Source organism: Hemibagrus wyckioides, linkage group LG14 (genome assembly GCF_019097595.1).
Source record: "Hemibagrus wyckioides isolate EC202008001 linkage group LG14, SWU_Hwy_1.0, whole genome shotgun sequence".
NCBI classification, from domain to species: domain Eukaryota; kingdom Metazoa; phylum Chordata; class Actinopteri; order Siluriformes; family Bagridae; genus Hemibagrus; species Hemibagrus wyckioides.
In genome coordinates, this window is record NC_080723.1 from 8988345 (window position 1) to 9013327 (window position 24983).

General features: G+C 39.4%; 1 protein-coding gene across 4 annotated transcripts; it reads left to right on the top strand.

Annotated features, from left to right (window-relative positions):
• Positions 1-24983, top strand: tulp3 (TUB like protein 3). Of its 4 annotated transcripts, XM_058408802.1 has the most exons (13): positions 63-116; positions 1270-1370; positions 6165-6206; positions 8595-8646; positions 14656-14818; positions 15313-15501; positions 16483-16613; positions 16716-16907; positions 17237-17349; positions 21415-21532; positions 21614-21712; positions 22013-22184; positions 22296-24983. In XM_058408802.1, exons 5-13 carry the CDS (start codon positions 14704-14706, stop codon positions 22427-22429), a joined length of 1263 nt encoding a protein of 420 aa, XP_058264785.1. In that variant the 5' UTR covers positions 63-116; positions 1270-1370; positions 6165-6206; positions 8595-8646; positions 14656-14703; the 3' UTR covers positions 22430-24983. The 4 variants fall into 4 exon arrangements, with proteins under 4 accessions (XP_058264784.1, XP_058264785.1, XP_058264783.1 ...); XM_058408801.1 differs by lacking the exon at positions 1270-1370 and having other exon boundaries at positions 1-116; XM_058408800.1 differs by lacking the exons at positions 63-116; positions 1270-1370 and adding an exon at positions 4552-4643 and having other exon boundaries at positions 15316-15501.

Genomic DNA, 24983 nt, shown 5'->3' on the forward strand with positions numbered 1-24983 from the left:
ACTGGCAGCACTCAAGTAGCGCTTGTGGCCGAGAACAGTTATACTGGCCCTAGGAGGGAGAGGCAACAGCTGGGGGATCCATAGCAACCGCAGATAAACATGAGTTACTATATCAGGTAAAAGCTCACTAATTTAGGATGAACATATGATTTTAACACTTTGATGGGGAAAAAATGAACGATTTGAACTCACTGAATTGGAATTCGCAAGGCTGAGTTGTTTATTTCGTAACTTTTTTTTTCTGTCCTGATGCCTAGCGTTAGCCTCCTGCGCTCATAGTAACGAGAGATAGCCAGCAAACGGATTGGAGATTTTTGGGTCGATTAAAACGCAACAAATCTGTTACACATCTTTATATATGTGGCACATATGCGCTACTGTGTGCTTATTTAGCTTGTGGTGTAAAAGCCTGGGACACTGCGTGAACAATATCTCCCAAATAAACCACATCTATAATATTTATTTTTTTTTCCTGCGAATAGCTGTCTGGTTAGCTTCCAGACTGGAAACCAGTTAGCTAGCTGCGGCGAGTGGGATTTCCCCCCATAATCTGATGAACAGTTTCAAACCTAAGCTCCATAAATTGTAATGTATTGCACATTAAAAATAATAATAATAATAATAAAAAAAATGTCCCTTACAGCTCAGACCTTACAGTACTTTCAGGTATACAGTAGATTATTGATAAACACATTCAGCTACCTTAGACTTCTTTTTTGTTTTTAATTTTTTAGAATTAAATGACATAAATCTTAACTTAGTATGACCAAATAAATAGATTGTCAATGTGTAGAAAGGGCATAAGTTAATATATATATATATATATATATATATATATATATATATATATATATATATATATATATATAATATACAATTTTATAAATTAAGAAATTCTTACAATGAAACAAACAAACAAAAGAAAATCATAATAATTATTGATAAAATATTATTTTTGAACATTAAAAAAATCTAAGACGTTCAGTGGAGTCTGACACCAGAATATTTTTACATTTATTTTGTATTTTTTTTTTAAAGAAAGCTAGTCAAGAAATCGTGAAAGATGTATACAACAACAACTAACAACCGGAAATCAGCATAAATTATTTATGCTTAAATAAAGTGATGCTTGAAAATAATTTGGAGATTATATTTCTTGTATATTTTCCAAAAATCTGGGACAGGTAATAGCCTCAGATTTTTGGCTGAGAGGAACCTGATCTTCTTTTGTAGCTCATCCACCTTGATGTGTTGTGTTGTGTTGTGTAGGTCTGAGATGAAGATAAAGAGTGATTGAGTTACTAAATCCTTCCTGTCAGCTCAGAGCACTCCCTTCATTCTCCTCATCATCAGTGTGTTTCATCCTGAAGGTGTTTTTCCCACTACATCAATCTGTATAAACTTAAGAGTCTTAAGAGACTTAACAGCTTCTGAAAAACTCAAACCAGCTCGTATGGCATCAACACCATGCCATGATCACAAATCACAGAGATCTGCAGTTTGTTGTGAAAATGAACTGAAGCTCTTGAGCTGCTGCCACATGATTGGCTGATTAAGTAACTGCATAAATGCACAGGTGTACTTGATCTCTATAACGTTTTGTGATTAGCAGCGACTGTTAGAGTGTAGTTTGTAGAACAGCTATGATAAACTTTGTTAGAAACTTGAAGGTATTTCAGCGTTAGAAACCTGAAAATGTCAGCGTTCCTGTAAATCACCTCCTGCTATGCAAAACCGTTTAATGTGGTGGATGTTCACCGTGCTTCTGTGTTATTGTGTTATTGCGGATCAGACAATGGATGCCGTATCAGTGAACTCACATCTGGATTCTTTTTTTCCATTTTGTGTCAAAAGACCCAGTTCTGGAAGGTAAGTTAGAGGAGGTGAAGAGAATTTGGATAGAAATGGTTGGCTTTCTCTTTAATAGGCAGACACAACAGTGATCATGGAACTGGATTCAGCCATGGAATGATTTCTGTGGAAAATATTGGACACAAAATGCAGTCTTGGTGAAGAGATGAACAGTAAATCCAGATGAACAGATGCTGTTCATGTCTCACTAAATCTCCCTCACCTTCGCCTCCAAGAGTGCCTTGTGTTCAAGGAAGTGCAGCTGCACGGGTCAGAAAAATGGCTGTTGTTTATCATCCTGTTGTTTTCATCCTCCAGTGCTACTCACGTTGCAGTTCTAGCAGCTTTGGATATGGTGTTAGCTGTACATCAGGCTTCAGAGACGTTTTTTTCACTGTAGTAATCCTTGATTGACTGTAAGACTCTCTGTGTGTATGTACACAGGGTTTAAGGGTAATTGATTATTTTAGAGGTGCAACTGTGTTATTTAATTTCTGGCCATGTCTGTGTTTTTCTTCGTCCTCCTTCGAGAACAGTACAAGCTGAATTTTCGCAAAACTTTGATTATTTTAGTCCCGTCCAGATGCACGTCTGTGATTTTCAAAATAGTCTTCATCCAGCCATTTTGTGTAGCTCTTATCCTATACAGGGTTGCAGGGAACCTGGAGTCTATCCCAGCTGGCTCAGGGCACAAGGTGGGGGACAAACTGTAATTACTGGGTACAATCACATACTCACATGCTACAGACCATTTAGAGATGCCAGTTAGCTGACAACTCGTGCCTTTGTACCAGGAGAAAAAACTGGAGTACATGGAGGAAACCCCATGATGTTCCTTTTACAGGAAATAGGAAGGAAATAACGACTTCTTATATAACACCACCATATGTAGCACCCTGTCCAAAAGGTTAGGTGAGCAATAAGCTACCGAAAGCATGAAGCTGGAGCAGCCTGTAGCCATTATCTGCTGCTCAATGGCTTCGCTGCCCTGAATCTTCAGGCTTCAATCATTTAGAGCTGCAGAATGTCCAGTGTCTGAATCGTGTAATAATTATACTGTAATCTCCGGCTGCTCAGTTACACAGTGGTGTGGTTGCTTTGCTCTGTTCCATCTGACCAGGATACAATTACAAGTAATTACAACGACCTCATAAACCTGGTGCTACTGTCACTCACCTATGACTTCTAGAGCTGTAATCAAATTAAGGAGCACTTTTATTCAAAACCACATTAAAATTGATTTTACTAATGTGCTGAGAAACACCGCAATCTAGTCGAGCACAAACATGAAGGTTAAATTCGAGGGAAATTTGAATTGTTTAGACATATATGAATATATAGATTGCTGCTTCAGACGTGACAAACATCAGAGGAAATCTTTTCTGATCTACACCTGCTTATGATGTTCATTCAGGTTGCTTTGTTGTCAAGTTTCTATAAAGAAAATTCTAAATTGTCGTGTATTGAAACGTCCGTTTAGATTCGTTTAAGGATTGTCTTAAAACCTAATTCCTCAAGAGGACAAATGATAACGTGCAAATCGATCCCGAATGTCACGTGTAACAACTATGATGCTGGAACTGCTCCAAACACAGTGAAGTAAAGTTATGTAAGTGTACTACAAATTTGAATCTGTAACATTGTACAGTTTTAAAGAGTCATTGAAGAGTCTTGAATGATAATTTATCACAATGTCATTCTTGTATCGTCATATCCCCCAGTTCTGGGCTCTGATGTTGTGTTGGTGCGGGTCGTCTGTCAACACAATGTTCATGTTGTAGTCAGTGGCAACAGGCTTTTAAAGAATACCAAAAAAGTCCTCTTACAAAACACCAGTTAAGAGGCTCCCTGAAAGTGTGTGTGTGTGTGTGTTTAGACTCAACAGAAAGCCTTTAGTTAATGCTTTGAGTCCTTCAGCTTCTGTGTAATACCAAGAATCATTTCTCTGTTTCTGTGTATCACTTTGCTTTCCTGTTGATTTACTGATGAACAGATGTTCTGTCTCTCTCTGTGTGTGTGTGTGTGTGTGTGTGTGGGACCTGCACTCTTTTGGGATTAATACTGGAACCTTTTTTTTTTTTTTTTTATTCCGGTCTTGTTTTGCTCAGGCAATTTTTGCTAATTACACCCGAAGGTGTCTAGCCGATACAGAAAAGCGACTGATGTACACACGTGTACGCAAAAAGCCATGCCCAAAGGTGTGTGTGCGTCTCCCAGCAACGTTGCGATGCTCCCTCTGGTGGTTTCTTTGTTTGGAAACCATCTCTCATCTGCGTGTTCTGTAGAAGAACATGAGTGAAATTAGTGCTATTAGACAGCGATGATGATGCTGATGATGAACAACAAACAGCACTTTGGTGAAATGCTTTGTTTTACCAGATCGAGTTTGTGGAGGTGGCGTTAATATTATTATGAAAAAATTTGATAGATTAGACGCATATAGATGATGATGATGATGATGATGATGATTCCCATGATCAGATTTGCTTGAAGATGATTGAGGTTCTTTCTTATTTTCCTTTTTTTTTTTTTTTACAGTAAAGTTTCCATGTGCTGTTTGCTCCCCACAGGCCCGGGTGTCCAAAGCATGTTTGACAGGTGTTGTTGCCATAGTGATCGGCAGGGCTCGGGGGGGGGGGGGTGATGAGGTAGGGAGGAGGGGACGGCGAGTGCAGGTGAGGCTGTCTGATATCAGTTGCCTCAGTACTATAGTCTCTCGCAAGCTCCCTCGCACGTGCTATGGATTCAGTGAAAACGTCCTCTCGGCCCGTCTACAGCCGCTGGTCATACAGGTACATGCGTACATCCTGCGCAGAACAACTCTTTTTACTTAGTTAGGAATAGAAAGTTGTGCTACAAGATTGATCTAGTCTCCTTGGAAAATGTTTCTCTTGAAAATTAGCCGGTTTGAACTGCGATCAAGAACCATATCGTGATTAACGTCATAAATTCTGATACACTTTCTGAGATACTGCAGGCATTGTGGCATCTTTTTCACCTGTTTGTATAAGAAATTGTAAAATGCAGTTTTCTCAAATGTATGTTTTTATTGTATTAACGTGATCAGAATTTTAATCTTGTGTGAATTATAAACAGAAAACTATATTTTTATTCAGTGGCATCAAAAACTCTGAGTCTAGATTGAAAATCCGGGCCTTTCTTTAATTTAAAATTCTAAATAAATAAAAGAAATTTAAAAGCGTTGAAATGAAATGTTATTTAATGTTCATGATTCAAGATTCCGGACTATTTCTAGTGTCTAGATTTCCCTCATGTCTAATCTCTTCTGCTGAAGCGTGTGTGATTTGATCTAAAATAGATGCTCAGGTTTTACACAAACTTGTGAGGTTCAGGCAGCACGCGGTCACACTGCCATTAAAGTGCAAGGGGGATGAACTAAATACTAAGAAACTCTGACATTGATTTAAATATTTCAAAGTTTTCACTTGAGTTGTGGTCAGTAATATAAGTTGTAATGAAAATTGTTGTGTGTATACAATATTTTTGATACATTGCATCTGCATAGACCGTGTACGGTAATTATTTGTATTAAAACGTAATCTTGTCGTTTCTTTATGAAGAGCAAACTAAAACCCTTTCTTTGCTATCGAGTTAAAAGTAACCAGGAGTCGATCTTGCAACATGAGCTCGTCTTCATCGCTGTTCAGCATTACACTCCTATTCATTCCTCTTTCTCTCACACTATTGTCCACATCCGGGCTACAAATGCAGCATCCGGATCAGATAATATTGTTATGCTTATCACCCATTGCTAAGTGGAGGAGAGTTTGTTGTCACAGAATACAATTTATGTTCAGTACAAACGAGCGTGTGGATGGGAGTATAATTAGGTGGAGGATGTGCTCAACTCACACTGTTCTCTCATCTCTCTGTGCAACAATGACGGTGCATCGTTTAGTTTCCCACTAGGTTTGTGTGTGTGTGTGTGTGTGTGTGTGTCTCTAAGGTGTACGGCAGCTCTTTTTTTTTTTTTTTTTTTTTTTAAATTTTGCGTAGGTATCCATGGTTACCAATAGGTGTCACAACAACAAGGCTTGTGTCCTCTGTGTCAGGCACACACACCATGAAACATTCATACAGTGAAGCCTTAAGTCAACGCACAGCACCACTATTTTAGAGGAGAATCCAGGCAGCATGTTAGGCTCACCACAGAAAGCGGAGAGGTACAGGAAGATCTCTGTTCTGCTGCTCTAGTGACCGAAACACGAACGAAGCCTCACAGACGTCCTCACTAACTTCATCTATTGTGTTTGTCCCTTTCATGTCTGTCCGCCGTGACCTTGGGAACAAAGACCCTCCAGCTCGAGCAGCTTCACCTCCACTGCCACAGCCAGGTGAGACACACACACTCTCACACACACATTTCCACTAATATCATCCATTTTATCATCCTACCTATGAATAGTGATTGACATTCAGGTGGAAGTTTCAGTGTGAAATTGTGTAATAACCATGCTTCCCAAAAATAATAATAATAGACCAAATAAGAATATTCCCATATATCTAGTGTCTGTTTCAGGCAGATACCAGGAATAAGTGGTGTATCAGATATCAGATCCTGTAACAAACAGCAAAAGATTGGAACTGGGTTTATTTGCATGGAAATATTTGCATCTAAAGAGACTAGACTGTGTTTTTCTTATGTTAAGCTTCATTTTATTGTATTTATACTTCATTCTTAATTGTACAAAAAAAACCCATTATTGACGAACGCGTTATTGAATATCGGCTGTTGACTGGTATTCTTGGTTTCATGATTGGAAATGAAAAGTGGTCTCATGCCTTCTCTAATAACAAGCCTCCAACCCTGTATTACAGCTCATGTCCCTCTTAACACTGTCAGGGCTTGTTTGGGCAGAAAATTAGTTCAGTTGCCCTTAAGGCCAATTTAAAGCACCATCTTTTAATGTGCAGCTCTGCTTAAGAAACCCTGGTCTTTGGTTTGGAAGGCTTAAACCTTCTTAACACCTTTCATATATCCTGTATGGTCTGTAACTGTAAACACAGTTGACTTTTATACCATGGCATTCCAGTTTCCGTTCACTGGAGGCCCAGTCCTGTTTCATGGAACATGTTTGTCTTTTGTTAGCAACAGCTACCTGTAATGAGTGATGTTTATTTACCTCCTCAAAATTTATATATCATAAAACAGCATAACGAATATTCGGAGGCTTTCTTAGAGGTTATTAAGCCATTTTTTGCTGCCTATTAGTTCATGATTAGTATAGTTTTTAGAATATTATTAGTATAGTTTTTAGAATATTATTAGTATAGTTTTTTTTTAATGTGAGACGACATGTTGAAGAAACCTGATGTAAAAGGTTACAAAACCCTGATATCAGATAGCGGGGTTAATTATAAATCATTAAACTGAGCAAAAAGTACACAGTACTAAATGTACTGGAATGATGTTTAATACTTTGATTTCTTTAAGCTGTTTAGTTACAACTTTTAAAGGATCATTGTCTGGCTGGTCGCAAGCAAGTTTGATTTTTCTTCAGGTGTTACCTCAATATTTCTAGATAATCCTTATTCCTCTCAATGCGATCATTTTATTTTAAATTTTATTTTGAAGTACACCTTCCTGAAGAACTCCTTTTCCAGCAACCCCCCCCATGCTGCCACCCCCATGCTGCCACCCCCATGCTGCACATGTGGGAGTGTGTTCTTTAGAAAAAAGTATTATTATTATTCCTCCAGACAGAGCACTGACAGCACTGTATGGCCATTACAGTATTTGGGTGTAGAACCAAAGCAAAGGCAAATAGTAGTGAATGAATTGATATCATGTTCGGTGTGCTATAGTGCAATAGAGTGAATAAGTGTCATAGAATGAGCACAGGGCAGATAATCTCTCCAGGTGAGATTATCCACTGAAACAGAGGCAAAGTTGGTCAAAGGAGTCATTCTTCAATATGTTTTAGATAAGATCAGAGACATCACATGCATCCAGACATCAAGGCCCAAAAAATAGAAGTATCACTTGGAGACCATTGGAGTGGATCTGAACTGCTCAGGTCTCCATCATTTGATGGCTTCAGCAGGAAGGAATTTTATGATAAAACTATAATGAATTCAGACATTATAGTGATGCTCATTCTTATAAGTTGCTCAAAAGTTCCTGGTTACACCTTGTGCCCTTGAGTGTACAGCTGTAGAAAGGACAGTATTTATAATCACACTCTAGAGGGTCACCCGGATGAGGATGGGGTTCCCTTTAGAGTCCGGTTCCTCTTAAGGTGTCTTCCTCATATGGCCTCAGGGAGATTTTCCTCACCACCATCACCTCTGGCTCGCTCATTAAAGATACATTTAAAACTTTATCATTTTTATTCTAAATTTAAGTTAATCTGCTTTGCGACAATGTCCTTTGTTAAAAGCGCTATACAAATGAAACAGAATTCAAATCGAATTGAAATATAGACACAACAATATTTAAAAGTACTCTTGAACTGTTCATTAAGCACTGTGGAGTCTTTTTGTTACTGATCCAGCTAGTTGTCTGAAACCCAGCAGCTCTGAAATTTTAATGAATGCAGAGATATCAATCCTTGTGTGGCGTTTGTGTTCTAGTTTTGGTCTAGTAGTGAGGCCGTACATCAAAGTCTGCTTATAATGACTGTAAATACAATGAAGCATCATTTAAAAATACATTTTCTCATCTTCTTTAGTCATAAATGTAGAAAAAATATGAAGGAATGTTTTTTTTTTCCCCTTTGCAGTTCCTTGAACGATGACAGCAATAGCTTGAGACAGCAGAAGCTGGAGAAACAGGTGAGAGGATCTGATATTTAATGTATGGATTTGATTTTATTATCATTAAAGTCACTGTATTTGCCACCTCCTTGAGAGATATCCAGCAAATTCTGTTTATGCAGCTTTGTTGCCTGTGATATATTATCGGATAAATGATCTCAGTTCTCCAGAAATTCACTACTAATTGTAGACGATCTGTGGAGAAATAACAGCCTGTATCTCAGAGTGAGATCAGCAAACTAGCAACTGAGAAAGTGGACATTTATATTTATATTTTAAATAATTTCACTCAAATCCTGTGGTAGCGTTATCCATGGGGCAGGTGGGACAGAAACAAATGGCCAGTGAGTGACCAGTGATTCTAAAAAAAAAAAAAAAATTTCAAGCTCCAATTCCAAACCAGAGCGCTATATTTTAATTTACAAAAAACTATAATGCTCGCTTAAAATACTGCTTCTGCTACTATTAATAATACAATAATCAATTTAAATATTCATCAAATATTCATATTCATTTCAATAAATAATTACTGTTATAGACTACTACATTGAAGCTTATTAAAATATGTATTAATAAAATGAACACGTCAACACATGATCAGACAGAATATAGGTCTGTGCTCCAAATAGTACATTGAATGTGCCCTAAGTAGTGTGCCTATTTAGCATGGTATTTGTGGTTTAGGATGTGGCCCTAACATTTCTTTCATAAAATTAAATGCTGTATTACAGAGTCATGTTACGTAATGTTATAGTGCTGTCAAATGCTCTTCTACATTGTTATTCTTTCAACTTTGTTTTGTTTTGTTGATTTTTTTTCAAGATCATGCAAAGAACACATACAACAAACAACACAAACGCACTGACTATCCATATGCAAGCGCATTCCTGACACTGTGACATTGTGCTAGCAATCTGCATGCCAGAGACATGATACAAACATCCTTTATCTTGTAGGAAATGAACATGGTTCTTCCTGTATGTGTTTAGTAAAACATTTACTCACTCATTCTCTCTCTCTCCCTCTCTCTCTCTTCTACTCATCTCTCAATCTTTTAGTCATTATTTCAGTTTTTAGTTGTATATATTGCTTTTAAAAGTGAACATTGTCATTACAGAAATATAGAATTATAACATATCCCTAATGAGCAAACCAGAGGTGATGGTAGCAAGGAAATACTTCCTGAGGCTTTGAGAGGAACCAGACTCAAATGGAAAACCCATCCTCATAAGGGTGACACGGGATCAATGAGGCTTGAGTGTAAACTGTGTGTAGCCAGTGCAATTTTTAGGCTATCCAAGTACAAAAATCCAGAGCCATCTTTACGGAGGATAAAGTGGTAGCATCCACAGCAGTCTCATGGTGATCTTTAAACTATCCATCCTCAGGGGCAGCTAGTCACTTATCAGATGTAGGCAGCTCCAAGCAGTGGTAGAGCTTTAAGATGGATCAAGCAGGTCCAGATGGTAGAAGGATCACTGGTATGAGAGAGAGAGAGAGAGAGAGAGAGAGAGAATGCAAGAGCAAGCACAGCCTCCATATATCCCAGTTTACCAAATCTCTATACCTCCAGAACCTTATAAACCATCCAGATTTGCACCCTTACCCATACACACTATTTGTGCACACGCTATGCATGGTTTTAGTACTTAGTATGGGTCATTGATGAAAAAAAATTTCAAATATACAAATAAAGCATATATTTGGCAGTCATTGAAAAGTGAATTTAGCATCCCTTCATCAACCATAACTGCCACTGATCTTAAAAATGATCATATGTAAAGTTTACATATGTGAACTTCTCCAACTCATTTCTTGACCAATAGCATACAGTGTTGTGATGTAAATGAGATTTTCAGTTTAATTCTAGGTGCATGATATATGATCAACAAGAAGCCTGTCCTATGTTGGTAAAAGTGTTTCAAATATATTTTAACTCAACACTTGCTTCAGGGTCAGAGTTAATGCACTGCCTGTGGCTGCAGTCTGATCTTTTCTTCAAAATAGATTATTGTAATAGATACATAAGAACATAATACATATATTTCCTTTTTCCCTACATATTCATCCTCAAGTATCAATTGAAATGGCTGTAAAAGACGTTGAGAATGCACAAAAAAAATCTGTTCAAATTTAGACTGTAATAAAGGGCAGTACATGTACATTATATGGCCCAAAGTCTGTGGACACCTGACCAGCACATTGTTATGCTGGAACAGTGTTTGAGTCTCTAAGTGAAGGGAAATTGTAAAGGTAAAGCATACAGAGACATTCCATACAACCACATATGGGTTTGACGGTCAAGTATCCTCATGCTTTTGGTCATATAGTGTAGGCATTGTATTAATTTCTGTATGGTATATTAGTTAGTATGTGTGGTTTTGAATGTGTAGCTAGATTATTCTATTGTGTAGGAGAGAGATATGTGCAAGGGCTCACAGTGAATGTACAGGTCTGTCTGTACGTGCGTGTGTGTGTGCGTGTGTGTGTGTGTGCGTGTGCGTGCATGCGTGCTTATTGTTTGCTGCATCCATTTAAATCCTGGCCTACTGTGACCATAGCCAAGTCAGTCATCTGGTATTTTCATCAGATTATTTCATATTTTTAGATACTACTTGAGGTCATACAATAGTGGGCTATAACTATTATTGCTAAAACAGACTTCTACTGGTAAAACCTTTTATTCTTATATGTAACAACATATGAAAACAGAGCAGTTTGTTTAACCCACTGCTGAGAATATAAATAGAGCAACACAGCTTGGTGGCTGTATTTCACAGTAAAATCCGCCTTGTGGGTCATAACATGTTACCATAAAATTCCTCTCCTAACAAAGTCTTACACTGAGAGTATGACCAAGTCTGTTGATAAAAGTGCCATGATTACTTTGATTGCTGCAAACTGTGAATTATCCCCAGGATGGAGACCTTGTCCATGTTTTTCACATTTTCCGTTCATGGGGAATGACTCTGAAAAGGTCTAAAAAACTGCTTTGATGATTTGCCTTCTCTATTCAAAATTTAAGTTTAATAAAGTTCACCAACAATAAGTTACAATGATGATCATTTGTATGATCTGATGTTACACTACCAGTCAAAAGTTTGGACACACCTTTTAATTCAATGTTTTTTGTTTAGGGATTTATTTTCTACATTCTGAACAATACTGGAGATTTCAAAACTATGAAATAACACACATGGACTTAAGTAATCCATATGTAATGACAAGAAAAAACAGTCAGTTGTTATTTTAAGACACGAAGGTCAGGTGTTCTGGAATAGTTCTTGCAAGAACAGTATTGTCAAGTGCATTTGCAAAACCCATCAAGCACCATGAATGAACTGGCTCACATGAAGACCATCCCAGTAAAGCAAGACCAAAACTGACCTCTGCTGCAGAGGAGAAGTTCATTTAGAGTGACCAGCCTCAGAAATCACCAATTAACAGCACCTCAGATTAGAGCCGTAATGAAGGCTTTACAGAGCATCAGTAGCAGACATATCTCAATATCAACTGTTCAAAAGACATTATTGTGTATTTCGGCCGCCTTCAGCATTGTTTTACAATGTAGAAAGAAATAAACATCAGCAAAGACCATGGAATTAGAAGGTGTGTCCAAAACGATTGACTGGTAAGCACAATAAATTAGGCAACTCCATTACAAATACAGGGAATTCCATTAATCCTGACCTTTGGTCTTTATAAACAAATGTTGTCAGGTATGAGTAAGTTAGCAAGTATCAGGTCTCCATGAAATCTGCCCCAAATGCCCCAACCAAGATAAATAAACTGCAAATCTAACAGCAACTGTTTTGTACTCAAAATGAGTGTAGATCTAAAGTACTGTTGGAGAATAAATTAAAATGTTTCAATTTTCTTAATTTTTGATAAATCCTGATGTGAATTTAAAACAATCTATTCAAAAACACATGGACACAAAAACGTTATTTCATTTTTTTCATATTATTATTTTCTGTTATTTTTAAATAATAATGAAGACACCAACACTATGAAGGTAGCACATATGGATCCCACAATGACTAATAAAGATCTCAAACAAGTCAAAACTATCTGTTATGTTTCCACATTATTCTTGATGAACTTTGTAGCATATCTTTGAGGAAACACACATGTGGGTTCGATGATCAGTATGTCCACATACTTTTAGCTAAATATTGTAATTTCATTTTTTCTTTTTGAGAATCTGTTCTTTACTTTTAAAATATGTATAAAGCTGAAGCCAACTATATTCATTTGAATAAAGGATGTATTTTCTAGTCATAAAGCAAGTGCTGTGAGGGGAAAAAAGGACAGAAATAAGGACTTGGACTTCTGGCATATGGAACAAACCTCTTAAAAGAACATGAGAAATCACTTGGTCAAGTGAGAGAGAAAGAATGGTAATTCAAAGACAGAGGCTTCTTTGCTCAGCCTCTAGATCCTGTTTCTATAGGAACATGTGCTTCCTTTTAACTCTGCAATGAAGGGAAGTGCAACATCTGTTCTGCCTCTTTTTTTTGCTATTAGTGCACAAGTGATATTTCCTTCAATCAGCATAAGATGTAGCAAAGCAGCGTTTTCAGGATGGCCTGCTGAAAAGAAGGAAAATCAATTGCACAAGCACTGGACATGGCTAATGCAACAGATTGGAATGTTTTTTTTTTTTAAAAAAAGAAACCCCCAGTGGGCTAATAACCACACATTGTGTCAGTTGGACAGGGACGCACCAGCAGCTGATGGCAGAAACACTGTGGGAGCTATAAAGAAAAACCTAAAACAACAGTTAGTGACATCACCAGCAACCTCCACATGGCAGGGGTGAAGTTATTATAATCCACCGTTTGAAGACATTGAGAGCAGAAATATAGAGGTCATCCATACAGATTGGAATTCACAGAGAAACACAGACGAGTTAGAAAAAACTCTGGAACCAAGATAAACCTCTACCAAAAGGGATGGGAAGGCCAAAGTGTGCTGGAAGAAAGGATATGCTTATGAGCCACACCATATGAGCTCACTGGTCAAGCAGGCTGGAGGTAGTGTCATAGCTGTTCTTCTTGACCAGGCTCACTATTCTTTATGAATGATGTAACTCATAATGGTAGCAACAGAATGCATTTAGAAATCAACTGAAACATTCTGCTCTACAATCTTGAGTTATGTCATCCACTTTGGGGTTTTTTTTTTACTGTTGGGTCTACAGAAGCGTTCCGTCTGACAATTTACAGAGAAATGCTTTCAGTCTAATTGGGAGGAACTTCATCATGCACCAAGTCAACGACCCAAAACACAACGCCAACACTACTTTTAAAACAGTGGAAAGTTATAGACTGACCAAGTCAATAAGCAGATTTTAACTCAACTGAAATTGAAAGCATTTGAGAACTAAATAGTAAAAGAATGGAAAAGCAACAGAAAAGAATACAACAGTCAGTGATGTCAAGTGGGTCACTGGCCAGATGCAGTTATCGCAAGCAAGGAATATGCAAGCAAATATTGTTTATTTATTTTTATTTACTTTTGCTTTACACATCCATCTGAAATTCTCATCAATCGTCTTAAATTCATATTTTGATCTCAAACCCAAATGTCTCCTTTATATAGGAGCAGTAAAAGAATTGTGCTGTGTTCCAGTACTTTTGGAGAGGACAGTAATGCCTGGCCTGTCAGGTTTAGTGATGTTTTCCTGGTTTATGTGTGTGCTGGATATGTGAATGCATGTGTTCTGGGCTGTCTGAATGACTGGACCATTTGTGATGGCTCATTTCTGTAGAGTGCATCTGTAAGACATTTCATGTGGTTGTGATAAGCTTGCAGTGAAGTAGCTTCAGTTTATTTGCTTTAAACCACTAGAGAGTAGATTTCTGACTGCAACCACAACGAGCCAAGCACAGATTCATTAAATGCTACAGGATGTGACAAAGTATTTGCTGTCACATTTTTGTGGTCTCTTGTTTGTAGTTTTCCCAGCATCAGTGTTGTGTGTGTGTGTGTGTGTATGAAATATGTGTTTCTTCTGATGTGTAGAGAGTTCTGCTAGAGCAGAAACAGCGGCGAAAGCGCCAGGAGCCCTTGATGGTGCAGCCGAACCCGGAAGCTCGTCCACGTCGTTCTCGCCCACGCCGCAGTGAGGAACAGGCTCTACTCGTCGATTCCCGCCTCAGTATCACCAATGATGTCATCTTTGATGGTAAGGAGGGGCAATCTGGCTTGCCATATAGTAGAGACAGGATACATATGCCTATCTCCAGAATTATGAATCACCCTTTGTAAAGGTGGGTTAAAAAAGGTTCCATGTCTTTACACTTAATTTGATTTCGCAGTGAAAATATGGGAAATTTAACTTTTTATTGAAAAAATATAAATATGTTTTAACAAAACCACTTAGCTTATGTCTATTATGTAAAAATAAATAATGTCAGAATTGTTTCTACATTGAGTGATAAAATAATATCAACAGGTGCTTCAACAAAAATTTTTTTTTTAAATATTTATTTATTTTGCTGTTTTTCACTTAATTTGTATAACCTGTAATTTTACATCAAGGATCATCACAAAAACCTGCTATTTTCACAGGGAGTGTAGACTTTTTTTTAATCGATTGTATGTGTGTTTAAATCAGTGTTGTATTGCAGAAGGTTGTAGCACCCACTTTTCTCAAGTAATGCTGTTAAAATACTCCAGCAGGTATTGATGGACCTGCAGCTTTTTTGGGTTCAGAGGCTTCAGATCTGGGTACAAAGATCCAAGTGCAATCAGTCAGCCAACCACAGAATCCCTCTCCTCCTCCATCTGAGGAGCCTGAGAGAGATGGAGACACTGAAACGTTGCTGGAACCCAAAACGGACATACACACACTACTACAAAGACGGGGTGAGTACAGAAGTACACACAGAACACCGCAGGAGCCAAAGCAAACACACAGTGGCTGCTTCTAAATACAAGCCATGTACCAACTGCTCTCCAGTGTTTAGTTAAGAGAGTGCTGAGAAAGTCTGGGAGCTCTGCTCTCTGTCATTTACCAACCCTCCTCTGAGGACACAGAGTCCCACATTAGCCCACACTATGTGTAAATCCAGCAGCAAGATTTTTGAGCTGAACTTTCTTTTTTCCTCTGGAGGTCTCTAACATGATCTCAGATTCGGTGACTAAACTGTGATTCTCTTTTCTGTCACTTGACAGTTTAGACTTGATTTAAGAAGTTTGGGAATAAAAGTTTGGAAATAAAAAAAAAAATTTGATTAAAAAGATATTTAGCTAAACCAGTCAAAAATTTCATACTGTATAGACAAGTGAAGAATTATTATTATTATTATTATTATTATTATTATTATTATTTCAAAATAATAGTGATAAAGTGATATATCATGGTAATTTTACATTCGTATTAGATGTTCACTTCACATTCACACCCCTTGATGTCATTTATTGAATTGTATTTATTGTATTTTAAACCCTTTGACACACGTTTTCACCAGGAATTGTTTACTCTGATAAGATATTTATTAAGATCTAAATTTGCTCATTATTTATATATTGCTTTCTCCTCTATTGCACATTGTACATTATTCACACTGAGTCTCTGAAAATGACCCACTAACTGAGCATGGATCACAAGTAATAATCGATAATCCTTATAGCTGGTTGACTCCAGCTGTTCCAGAAGCTTTCACATTAGCCTCTAAGGTCAATTTCACTGTCTATGGACTAAATCAGATGGAGAGAGGAACGCTGTTTCTCTATTTATAATTGGATTGAATGTTATTGTTATTTTTATTATTGTTATTGAATCAATAACTGGACCTGGTGTTGCATATACTCAAGAATCGTATTTATCTTATTCATCCTCCCTAGGACTCTCAGACAGCATGAACTATGATGAAGTCAGTGATGATGATAATGAAGAAGAAGACAGAGCCAGTTCTCTTTCCCCTAATACAGAGTCCACACGTCCTGCCTCTGCATCTAGCACCAAGTCCAGCACAGTAAGTCCATAAACCCGATACAATTTAATACATAAATGATTCTCACACAGGTTTTTGTTGTGCCACGGAGGTGTCTTGACACTGTAACTCTGTTCCCTTTAGGAGTGTGTGAATGTGGCCTCACCAACAGCAGAAGGCCCCTCCATTGAGGTGGACAATCTAGAGGAATTTGTGCTGAGACCGGCCCCACGTGGTGTTACAGTAAAGTGCCGTATCACACGTGATAAGAAGGGAATGGACCGTGGCCTGTACCCCACATACTTTATGCACCTGGAGAGAGAAGATGGCAAAAAGGTTAGAGGATGCAGTGTGCTCAGGCATAGCAATGGCATGCTTACACTTTTTATCTCTTATGTTCACATACATTTCAAACATTTGGAACGGTTGTAAAAATGTTCTGTGCTTAAACAAAATTTTTTGTACAGAGAACATGTTCAAGGCATTTCTGTATAAAAATTCAACAGAAGGCGAGCTTATTCATGTTACTTGACCGCCATCTGTTTTTATACACTAACACACACACACACACACCTGCTACTAGTATGATTGCAATAAAATCTAGTAGAAAATTAAATATAAACCGTGTTGTTTCTCTGTTATATATTTTTTTCTCTCTTTCTCAGTTGTTCCTGTTGGCTGGTAGAAAAAGGAAAAAGAGTAAGACCTCCAACTATCTGATATCAGTAGATGCCACAGACCTGTCTCGCGAGGGTGAAAGCTTTGTGGGAAAATTGAGGTGCGTACTTCTGCCTTAACAAACACTGATATTGTTCTGTGTATGCCTCACTCACTCACTCACCTCACTCATTCACCTCACTCTCAATCACTCACCTCACTCTCAATCACTCACCTTTCTCCATCACTCACCTCACTCTCAATCACTCACCTCACTCACTCACTCACCTCACTCACCTCACTCTCAATCACTCACCTCATACTCACTCACTCACCTCACTCTCAATCACTCACCCACCTCACTCTCAATCACTCACCTTTCTCCATCACTCACCTCACTCTCAATCACTCACCTCACTCACTCACTCACTCACTCACTCACCTCACTCTCAATCACTCACCCACCTCACTCACTCACCTCATACTCACTCACTCACCTCACTCACTCACTCACTCACTCACCTCACTCACTCACTCACCTCACTCACTCACTCACCTCACTCACTCACTCACCTCACTCTCAATCACTCACCTCACTCTCAATCACTCACCTCACTCACTCACTCACCTCACTCACTCACTCACTCACTCACTCACCTCACTCTCAATCACTCACCTCACTCTCAATCACTCACCTCACTCACCTCACTCACCTCACTCACTCACTCACCTCACTCACTCACTCACCTCACTCACCTCACTCTCAATCACTCACCTCATACTCACTCACTCACCTCATACTCACTCACTCACCTCACTCTCAATCACTCACTCACCTCACTCTCAATCACTCACCCACCTCACTCTCAATCACTCACCTCACTCACTCACTCACATCACTCACTCACTCACCTCACTCACCTCACTCACCTCACTCACCTCACTCTCACTCTCACTCACCTCACTCACTCACTCACTCACCTCACTCACTCACTCACCTCACTCACTCACTCACCTCACTCTCAATCACTCACCCACCTCACTCTCAATCACTCACCCACCTCACTCTCAATCACTCACCTCACTCTCAATCACTCACCTCACTCACTCACTCACCTCACTCTCAATCACTCACCTCACTCTCAATCACTCACCTCACTCACTCACTCACCTCACTCACTCACCTCACTCACCTCACTCTCAATCACTCACCTCATACTCACTCACTCACCTCACTCTCAATCACTCACCTCATACTCACTCACTCACCTCATACTCACTCACTCACCTCACTCTCAATCACTCACCTCACTCTCAATCACTCACCTCACTCTCACTCACCTCACTCTCAATCACTCACCTTTCTCCATCACTCACCTCACTCTCAATCACTCACCTCACTCTCAATCACTCACCTCACTCTCAATCACTCACCTCACTCACTCACTCACTCACCTCACTCACCTCACTCTCAATCACTCACCTCATACTCACTCACTCACCTCACTCTCAATCACTCACCTCACTCTCACTCACCTCACTCACTCACTCACCTCACTCACTCACCTCACTCACTCACCTCACTCACCTCACTCTCAATCACTCACCTCATACTCACTCACTCACCTCACTCTATCACTCACCTCACTCTCAATCACTCACCTCACTCTCACTCACCTCACTCTCAATCACTCACCTCACTCACTCACCTCACTCACCTCACTCACCTCACTCACTCACTCACCTCACTCACCTCACTCTCAATCACTCACCTCATACTCACTCACTCACCTCACTCTATCACTCACCTCACTCTATCACTCACCTCACTCTCAATCACTCACCTCACTCTCAATCACTCACCTCACTCTCAATCACTCACCTCACTCTCACTCACTCACCTCACTCTCAATCACTCACCTCACACTCAATCACTCACCTTTCTCCATCACTCACCTCACTCTCACTCACCTCACTCTCACTCACCTCACTCTCACTCACTCACCTCACTCTCCATCACTCAGCCACACTCTTTCACCTCACTCTCAATCACTCACCTCACTCTCAATCACTCACTCACTCAGCCACACTCACCTCACTCTCACTCACTCACTCAGCCACACTTTCACCTCATTCTCACTCACCTCATTCTCAATCACTCACCTCACTCTCACTCACCTCACTCTCTCTCCCTCACTCACTCACTCACTCACTCAGCCTCACTCACCTCACTCTCAATCACTCACCTCACTCTATCACTCACCTCACTCTCAATCACTCACCTCACTCTCAATCACTCACCTCACTCTCAATCACTCACCTCACTCTCACTCACTCACCTCACTCTCAATCACTCACCTCACACTCAATCACTCACCTTTCTCCATCACTCACCTCACTCTCAATCACTCACCTCACTCTCACTCACCTCACTCTCACTCACTCACCTCACTCTCCATCACTCAGCCACACTCTTTCACCTCACTCTCAATCACTCACCTCACTCTCAATCACTCACTCACTCAGCCACACTCACCTCACTCTCACTCACTCACTCAGCCACACTCTTTCACCTCATTCTCACTCACCTCATTCTCAATCACTCACCTCACTCTCACTCACCTCACTCTCTCTCCCTCACTCACTCACTCACTCACTCAGCCTCACTCACCTCACTCTCAATCACTCACCTCATTCTCAATCACTCACTCACTCACTCAGCCTCATTCACCTCACTCTCACTCACCTCATTCTCAATCACTCACTCACTTACTCACTCAGCCTCACTCACCTCACTCTCAATCACTCACCTCACTCTCAATCACTCACTCAGCCACACTCTCACTCACCTCACTCTCACTCACCTCATTCTCACTCAGCCTCATTCACCTCACTCTCACTCACCTCATTCTCAATCACTCACTCACTCACTCAGCCTCACTCACCTCACTCTCACTCACCTCACTCTCACTCACTCAGCCACACTCTCACTCACCTCATTCTCATTCACTCACCTCATTCTCAATCACTCACCTCACTCTCATTCACTCACTCACTCACTCACTCAGCCTCACTCACCTCACTCTCATTCACCTCACTCTCAATCACTCACTCAGCCACACTCTCATTCACCTCACTCTCACTCACCTCATTCTCAATCACTCACCTCACTCTCTCTCACTCACTCACTCACTCAGCCTCACTCACCTCACTCTCATTCACCTCATTCTCAATCACTCACCTCATTCTCAATCACTCACTCACTCACTCACTCACTCTCAATCACTGACCTCACTCACTCAGACTCACTGACCTCACTCACTCTCAATCACTCACCTCACTCTCATTCACCTCATTCTCAATCACTCACCTCATTCTCAATCACTCACTCACTCACTCACTCGCTCTCAATCACTGACCTCACTCACTCACTCTCAATCACTCACCTCACTCACTCACTCTCAATCACTGACCTCACTCTCAATCACTGACCTCATTCACCACACTCTCACTCACCTCACTCTCAATCACTCACCTCACTTTCACTCACCTCACTCTCACTCACTCAGACTCACTCACTCACTCACCTCATTCTTAATCACTCACCTCACTTTCACTCACCTCACTCTCACTCACTCAGCCACACTCTCAATCACTCACCTCATTCTTAATCACTCACCTCACTCACTCACTCACCTCACTCTCAATCACTGACCTCATTCACCACACTCTCACTCACCTCACTCTCACTCAGACTCACTCACTCAGCCTCACTCACCTCACTCTCACTCACCTCACTCTCACTCACTCAGACTCACTCTCAATCACTCACTCACTCAGCCACACTCTCACTCACCTCACTCACCTCACTCTCAATCACTCACTCACTCACACTTTCACTCACTCACCTCACTCTCAATCACTCACTCACTCAGCCACACTCTCACTCACCTCACTCTTAATCACTCACTCACACACTCACTCACTCACTCACACTCACTCAGACTCACTCTCAATCACTCACTCACTCACTCACTCACACTTTCACTCAGTCAGTCAGTCAGTCACTCACTCACTCACTCACTCACATATACGTTTGCTCCATCCTTCTGTGCCTCTTTCTTTGCAGGATATGTCTGACTTCCTTATAATTTACATGTCTCCTTCTTTTTAAATTTGACTTTAGATCGAATCTAATGGGAACTAAGTTCACTGTGTATGATAACGGCACAAACCCCAGCAAGAGTAGTGGAGCTCTGCTGGAAGAGAGCAACACACGGCAGGAACTAGCAGCTATCTGCTACGTGAGTATTGACGCACAGTTTTGTTTTGGACAGGCCAGAAATGCATGCAGTGTGACCACGTGTTATATGCGTTTTCTTTAGGAAACCAATGTGCTCGGATTTAAAGGCCCACGCAAGATGACCGTCATCATCCCCGGCATGAACATGAACTTCGAACGTGTTCCTGTTCGTCCCACAAATGTGAGTTTTTTTTCTTTTTCTGTTCTCTTTGTCTCAAGTTGTGTGTGTGCATGCATAGTTTTAGTACACTTATAAAAACAAGTATAATTTAATCTGTCATACTGACAGCATCAGTATCATATTCATCAATATCTTCTTAGTCAGTGATAAAGTTAACTTAACACAACGGGAATATATTTAAGAAGCAAACAATTTCACACAGGCACCACAATATGTAAAAAATATAGGCTTCAGAGATGAGGTTTTATCGTTTTTTTCTTAGCATGTATCATTTCTTTATTGTTTCATTATTGTTAACAGGATCAGGAGTCTTTATTGAGTAAATGGCAAAATCGCTCACTGGAGAATCTAATCGAGTTGCACAATAAAGCTCCGGTTTGGAACGACGATACACAGTCCTACGTGCTCAACTTCCACGGACGGGTCACGCAGGCTTCTGTCAAAAACTTTCAGATTGTCCATGACAACGATCGTGAGTACAGTAACAATATCTTTTCAGATGGCTGTGTCCCCTTTTCCCTCTCTGTTCCTCCAGCACTGTATTAGTAATTCTTTCTACTTTATTATTTGTTTGTCTCTCCAGCGGACTACATCGTGATGCAGTTTGGTCGTGTTGCTGAGGATGTGTTCACGTTGGACTATAACTATCCTATGTGTGCACTGCAAGCCTTCGCTATAGGCCTGTCCAGTTTTGACAGCAAACTGGCCTGCGAGTGATTCATGCTACAGTTAAATTCTTTATCTGTTATACATGTGACCACATGCTCGTTCGAGTCATTCATTCCATAGCTTGGACAGTTTTTCCACTATTTTTTCTATTTTTCCTCTCCAAAAACTCCTACCATGCTCCTTTACCTGAAGTCGAAATTGTATGCGTCAGCTCTGATTACAGTGAAGAAATCTAAATTAACAAAAAATGACATATCTTTAGAAAAACCTGTCTCTTAAACAAGATGTCACCAAGGTAAGAAATTAAAATGAGTATTTATTGAGTAAATTGCAGCGTTAATCAGAGTATGATGGAGTTCTGCAGTAAATTATGTGGAGCGATTAAATGCACCTCTAGGAGCTCAACTTACTCCTACAACTTACACAGACTTCTGGTGGAAAGGTTCTGTTTCTGAGTTCACTAGCATTTACTACTAGGCCTGTTTGTTTCTTAATTATCACCAAAAATGTTTCAGTAGATATTTTTTTTAAATTTTAGAGCCATGAATTGAATTAGGAATCAGCTGTCACTTTGTTATATAAAAAAAAAAAAAAGAGAAAAGAAAACTTTTTTATAAGGGAAAGCCATCATCTGTATACCAGCTGCTCTGAATGTCTTCTTTTGTGTGTTGTTGTGTATCAGCACTTCCTGGCTATAAAAGGTTTACAAGTGACCATCGGAAAAGGGACAGTTATCACCGTGTTCGTCAGTGTGCACAGCGTATTGGTGTTTGTTACGCTTTTAACCGTCTTATATAGTTCTTAAATTACATCATGTTTTTTAACATAATCAGATTTTTAAATGCAGGTTTGTTTGTGATGGTGAGTTTTTATCGTGGTTTCGCGTATCGCTTATTGTTTGTGTGGCAGTGTTGGAGTCTTTTTTATCTCTTTTGAAGCCTGTCATGACTCACAGCTCCTGTAAACAGATGAAGCACATGTTGAAATGAACAGAGCTTATAGAGGAGCATCATGTCCCTTGTCCAATGTCCACCAATCAGATTCTACAATCTGGTAAACTAGACTACTGTGCTCCCGTTCCATGACCTTACAGAGGCTGTTTTTTTTGTGTTCCTATATATTTAAATTATGATTATGGCTCAGCATTGTCAAGTGAATTTTTTTTTTTTTATTATTATTATTTTTTTTTATATCCGCATATATATATAAATGCGGCCATTTAAATCAGGGCTTCTTAATTCCAGTGGCTGGAATCCACCACAGATTACACATCCAAATATATAAAAGTGCAGAAACTTATCACAAATTATAATTCATTTGATGTATACATTAGTTAATCTTCTTGTGCATGTAAATCACATACTCAGGAGCACGAGTAGGATAGAGAAAAGCTTTTTCCCCTGAAATTATGTGATTTTCACAAATACCAAAGTGCTTTAAACGCTCAGATGAACGAAATACGAATAAATCTGATAAATGAGGATGTATTTATCAGAGTCTGTATGTCATTTTAAGATGAAAGCGAGCACAGGAAAAAGAAAGCCAAAGAAAGCAACACAAGGAAACAAAAAAAGAGATCGATTTTAATCGGCATGACAAAGTAACTGTCCAGTCAAAAACGGTGACTAACAGTGACCCTCTCGCAAATCAACGTGGTCCAAATCGTGAAGGTCTTAATGAGTATTGTAATCGTATTGAGGCGGTGAAATCTTCAAAATCTGCCCTGCCTTTGGTCAATTGCCTCTGTAATTAAGAACCCGCTGGTTTAAGTAAGGTGTCAATACAGCAGTCCTGGAGGGCCCACCGTACTGTTTATTTTAACATCTAAAGCCAATACAGACTGAATTTGAAGAGAAACATGTATGAAGAGAAACACAGATCTCTGCAGGGCTGTGATCTTCCAGGAACATGTTCAATTCTCCTGCTTTTAATGCTTTGGTGTGCCTTGATGTTTTCTATCAGTAAAATACACTGAAATGATGACCACCTTAAAATGGAAACACAAATGAGAAAACTATTTTGGTAGTAGAGCCCTAACTGTCCTAATATGTTAGACTTCAAGCACATTTAGCCCCAGTACAGTTAGTGATCTTTAAAAATTAGTTATTATTTATGAAAATTCACTTACATACATATATACATGTAGTTATGGGAGAAAAAGAAATTACACCCTTCTTTAATTCTGTATAATAATAATTGCGTAGTCACAAACTTCTGTAAACAAACAAATAAACATTAAACTAAACACTAAAGTTTTGGCAGAAGTAGCTTGAGTCGACAAATCCAGACATGCACAATTCAACTCAGGATTTACAAATGAGTTTGGGACTTTTTTTAAAAAAAACTCTGTTCTGGAGCAGATCCTGGTCATTCTTGCTTGTATACTGTGTGTAATGAAACAGCTAACAGTTTGCTGGAAATTTCACAAAGCCTATATTTTCCATTTAATATTTTGGTGCGGAGTAATATTTGCACAACTTATATTTTGCTTATGGTGTGTTTGAGCGACTCATTTTTGAAAATTTAAGGTCTTGTAATTTTATGAAAGTGTATTATATGCTGACTTGTACATATGGCTGTAAATAAAATGTCAGTGAAATAA